General features: G+C 36.4%; 1 protein-coding gene across 1 annotated transcript in view; it reads left to right on the top strand.

The window, feature by feature from the left end:
- Positions 1–5,008, top strand: part of BBOF1 (basal body orientation factor 1) — a 34,850-nt gene that overhangs the window by 25,659 nt on the left and 4,183 nt on the right. The window contains exons 8-9 of the mRNA XM_022576580.3: positions 688–1,181; positions 3,541–3,642. Of these exons, the coding sequence (XP_022432288.1) occupies positions 688–1,181; positions 3,541–3,642 (596 nt within the window). The remainder of the gene's footprint in view (positions 1–687; positions 1,182–3,540; positions 3,643–5,008) is intronic.

The raw sequence follows: 5,008 nt of genomic DNA on the forward strand, positions 1-5,008 counted from the left end.
TGGAATGGTAGTGCTACAAATTCGGCAGACACTAGGGCTCCTCAACTTTGTTCTGCAACATACGGCTTATCTCCTCAGAGTCACCTCATGGCCCCCAGCAGCTACTGGAGCTCTAACAACAGGGCGGAAGAAGGACAAGAAGGAAAACAGCATGCCCCTCCCTTTAGAGCTCTTCCTGGAAGTCCTATACAAATTTCTACTCGCAGCCCTTCCATCAGAGCTTAGTCATGTGGCTTTGCTGAACACAAGGGAAACTGGGAATTTTCAGCTGGGCTTACTACCTTTCTGAATAAAATTGGGGTTTTATTACGAAGGAGGAAATGGAAAATGGACACTAGGATAGGCAAGTAGCAGACTGCCACAGTTTGCAGTATATAGCTGTTAAATTACTGTTTTACTGTACAGTCTTACTGATTTTGGAATATTTTTTGATAATATAAAATATTGAACTTTTCATAATTTTAGAGGAAGGAGAGTTTCTTAATTAGCAAAATCTGTGGCCTTCCTAAGTCCAGACAGGGACTCTTGATGTTTCTTACTCTTTATGCACAGAATACCAAAATATCACCGTTGCAACCTGGCCTCAAACTCAAATCTCATGAAGTAATGGATATTAGTGAGGAACTTTTAAGTTTTGAAATTAATTAAAAAAAAAAATCTCTCACCTCTCTCATCTTTCTGTCTTAGGAAATCAATGATCTGTTGGTTAAGGAAAAGATAATGCAGCTTACCCAGCAGAAATTACAAATCCAAACTCTTCAGAAGAAGGTAGCAAGCTTGGAGACTGCCCTGAGTTGTATGACCAAAGAGTTTGAGACTGAAGTTTTAAAACTGCAGCAGCAGGCAATGGTAGAGAACCAAGCGGGTCAGATTGAAACTTTCAAGCTGCAGCATCTGCTTCAGATGAAGGACAAGGAAATGAATCGAGTAAAGAAGCTGGCCAAGAACATACTAGATGAAAGAACAGAAGTGGAAAGATTCTTTTTAGATGCTCTACACCAAGTAAAGCAACAGATCCTATTTAGCAGAAAGCATTATAAACAGGTAGCACAAGCTGCTTTCAATTTTAAAATGAGAGAGGCATGTGCAGGAAGAACAGAATATCCCAAAATCCGAACATTTGATGGCAGAGAGCACAGCACCAACAGTGTGAATCAGGATCTTATGGAGGCTGATAAATGGTACTAATAGTGCTTTAATATTTTGCCTTTGTACTGCTCTTCTTGTGCCCTTTAGAGAAATAAAAACCCTGAAAAGTTCAGTTTGGTAATATCTAAGTATTGACTAGATTACTCAGTAAGTTACTTGAGGAGAGGAACTGTCTTACTCATCTTTGTAACCCCTATGCTTAGCATACTGTGTGGGGCTTAGTAGGTATTCTTAGTAGATGTCCCCCCTTTTTTGTGTGACAGAGACTTGTTAAAGGGATTATCTGTTCCATTTTGAATATCATTGTAATATTTTTAACATGTTCCTTTATTTTGTTTCCTATAAATTTGTTATAAAGGTTTGATTAGATTCAGGTTAAACATTTTTGATAAACATGCTTTTCACAAATATTTTGTAATGTTCCCTTTACTATTCTGAGATGAAATTCATAGGTAATAACATCTAATCAAACCTATAATTTAAAAAATCAATATAACAATTCTTTGCAGCAACTCTTTGTTGTACGGAACTGTCCTATGGATTGGAGGACACCCAGTAGTGCCCCCTCCATCATTGTATTAACCAGAAGTCCCCACAAGGCTTTAAAATACACTAGAGATCTACTGCCGCCATGATAAAAGTAGTAGAATGATTGAGACATTTGTAGACTATATACAATTGTTGTTTCCTGTTAGCACTTTAATCTGTTTGAATACTTTTCTCCCTATAAACCATGGATTAAATTATAGTGCATTTTAAAGATTATTCTGAAAAAATTGTTTTATATCTCAACACGATTAGATTCTTCAAAGGTCTTAAGAAACTTAAAACGACTCCCTACTACTATGACTTAACATCTTATTGAGAGGGCTTCCAAATGTGTTTTCTGTTTTAAATTATTTTTTAATAGGCTAATATGTAGGTTCTTTTAAATTGTATAGCTGTTGGGAAGGTTGGACATGGCCAATGGCTCTTCTTCAAAAATGTCCATACTATAGTTTTTTTACCTTCTTGCCATATTCAGAAGTCTGTTAATAACACTATTACTATTATTCTATTATAATAATAGTTATTATAATGACTATTACCAAGAGATTCACTTTATTTTTTTTTTTAGTTTTTTTTTTTTTTTTTTTTTTTTTTGCGGTACATGGGACTCTCACTGCCGTGGCCTCTCCTGTTGCGGAGCATGGCTCCGGACGCGCAGGCTCAGCGGCCATGGCCCACGGGCCCAGCCGCTCCGCGGCATGTGGGATCATCCCGGGACCGGGGCACGAACCCGCGTCCCCTACATCGGCAGGCGGACTCCCAACCACTGCGCCACCAGGGAAGCCCCACTTTATTTTTTTATTTAATAAGTCAAGCAAGTTGAGTCCCCACCATACAGAAGGCAGTTTATTTTACATTTTTTAAATCTACTGTATATTAAGTGGTATATAAGTTTTCAGAAGAAGGTGCATAAAATGATTCTCCACATTGTTGTTGCAGAAACTGGACACTTCCCTATTCTGCCTCATGAGCAACTTATCACTTTAATCCTAGTGTTCAATAGGATTTCTGCCAGAAAGGCAGAAATTGTAGTTAAAATATTACATTATCTGCTTAAGAGGCAGATTGGGGAAGGACAATTAAAGTATATGGTGATTATAAGGCAAAACCTAAACTTAAAACTAACCCAACTGACATATATGAAAAAATATTTCTTACATTATACATCAATACTCTATCTACATGTCAGCCAACTTTTGTAAATAGCCAAGTAGACTACGAATCCTTTGGAGAAGTTATGGTATAGATAAATACCTTCCTGGAAGGCTTAGCTGCCTCTTTAGTAGATAATGATACATACAAAGACAAAACGTACAAGAGAAAAACAGTTGTTTGATGAAATTATTTGGAGGTAAGAAATAGACTAGATAAGTTACATGTTCTTTTATATATTTACCTCTTATCACTCTATTTTCATAGCAAAATATCTAATACTAAAGACTTACTAAAAAGGAATTTATCAATAATTTCACCGAACAACTGTTTTTTTCTTGTACCTTTTGTCTTTGTGTTATCTGGATATATAATATTGCATTACAACTTTCTTTTTTGCTTATTTGCTTAATGTTTGAGCACAGATTTTTTTTCATGTTGTTATAGTTTTTCTTACTTTCAGTTTAATGACAACATAACACTTCAAATTGGCTACCATGTTAATGTGCTTTTCAAATTTATGATTTTGTAATGGACATGGTTTGCTTTGTAGTCATTCCATTTGGAAACCTCATAATATTCAATTATGATTTAGAAATTTTCTCATGTTTACATATTTTATATTTTTTAAAAAGAAGAGATGCTTACTTTGACCATTTATTTTTCATTTTTTTCTTTGAAATTCTTTAGGACAGATATTCAAGGAAATATGGACATTGGAGATTTGACCTGGGAGCAGAAAGAGAAAGTCTTGAGGTTGCTCTTTGCAAAAATGAATGGCTTTGTTCCTAGGTAACTCCCTATTTCAGTAGTGAAATACCAATTTGCTATCAAACCTAGAGGCCATATAGGAAAAGTGAACATATTCTTACTTAGAATTAAGGGAATGGGAAAGGACCAGAAAATATCAATATAAAAGGGTCATACTGCTTAGCTACTGCAACTCCCAGAGATAAAGAATGGGAGATGTGTAAGTGAGCACAAAAATGAAAGAGGTATTAGAGTTAAAGGGGAAAGAAAATCGATCAATCTTAGGTGTTTAAGGTAATGCTTCCTGAGAAGGTATAACATTGTTCAGCTGAATGAGTGGTAACTAAAGAGAAGCATAACAATTGTTAAGATTTTATTGGTCTGCAAAGATAAGTAAATTATTTTAAAGCTGATTATTAATCAAGGGGATCTCTAATACCAAGAAAAAGACCTGGAAAGGAAAACAGAAATCCACAGGTACTCCAAATAATTATTTTTAATGATTAGTTTCACTCTCTTCATTATGTTTTATCAGTGACTATAACCCTGGTTATAGTCACTTTATAGTAACTATAAAGTGGCTAAAATAAATCAACCACTTATTGTTTGCTTGTTAAATGCTTGGCACCATTGTATTGTGGGGATTCAAAAGAATCAAGGGACATTGCCTTTGATCTCAAAGAGCTTACAATTTGGTTGCCCAAACAAAACCAAGCATAACAAGGAAAAAAATTAGGTGGCACAATAAAGTAAAGATGGAATTCAGACAATATGTCAGTGGGCTAGAGTAGTCAGGGAAGATTGAAAGAGGGTGACTCTGTGGGGTGCCTTGTAGGATAGTGGTAGAGCAGGGAGGGCACATCAGGCAAGGGGTAGACAGCCTAAGAAAAAGCCCAGAGTTAGGAATGGGTGTAGGGTATTTAGGCAACACTGAGGAGAAACTGCCTGTCTTGAGGAAATTTGGTGATGCTAGAGAGTAATTACTAATTAGAAATAAGGTTTAACCTATAGATTGAGTTATGATGAGCCTTAAAAACCATGCAGAAGATCCTGAACTTTTGTAGATTCTAGAGTACTGTAACATAGTTTTCTTCTCTGCCTTAAAGGAATACAAAGAGCAAGAAGCCAGACTCATACTCTCACTGGAAGGGTTCACAGGTCATTGTTCTCTGAGCTGACCTTAACGTAACACAGTGACATGTATGACGGATTGGAGGACAGAAATAGAGTTGGGACCAACAGAAGCTGCTGCACTGCTCTGGGCACGCAGCAGTGAGGGGTTTAGGCGAGAGTGAGGGCAGTCGGAATAAAGGGGAGAAACAGAAAGTAAGGAAGGAGAAACAGGACTTGGTGATAAAGGACAAAAGGAATAAAGAAAAGGAGTAAATGTTTAAGACTTTTAGCTTAA

The sequence above is a fragment of the Delphinapterus leucas genome, chromosome 2 (genome assembly GCF_059928025.1).
Source record: "Delphinapterus leucas isolate spDelLeu-1000000601 "Yukka" chromosome 2, BTC_Dleu_Yukka2, whole genome shotgun sequence".
Classification (NCBI taxonomy): domain Eukaryota; kingdom Metazoa; phylum Chordata; class Mammalia; order Artiodactyla; family Monodontidae; genus Delphinapterus; species Delphinapterus leucas.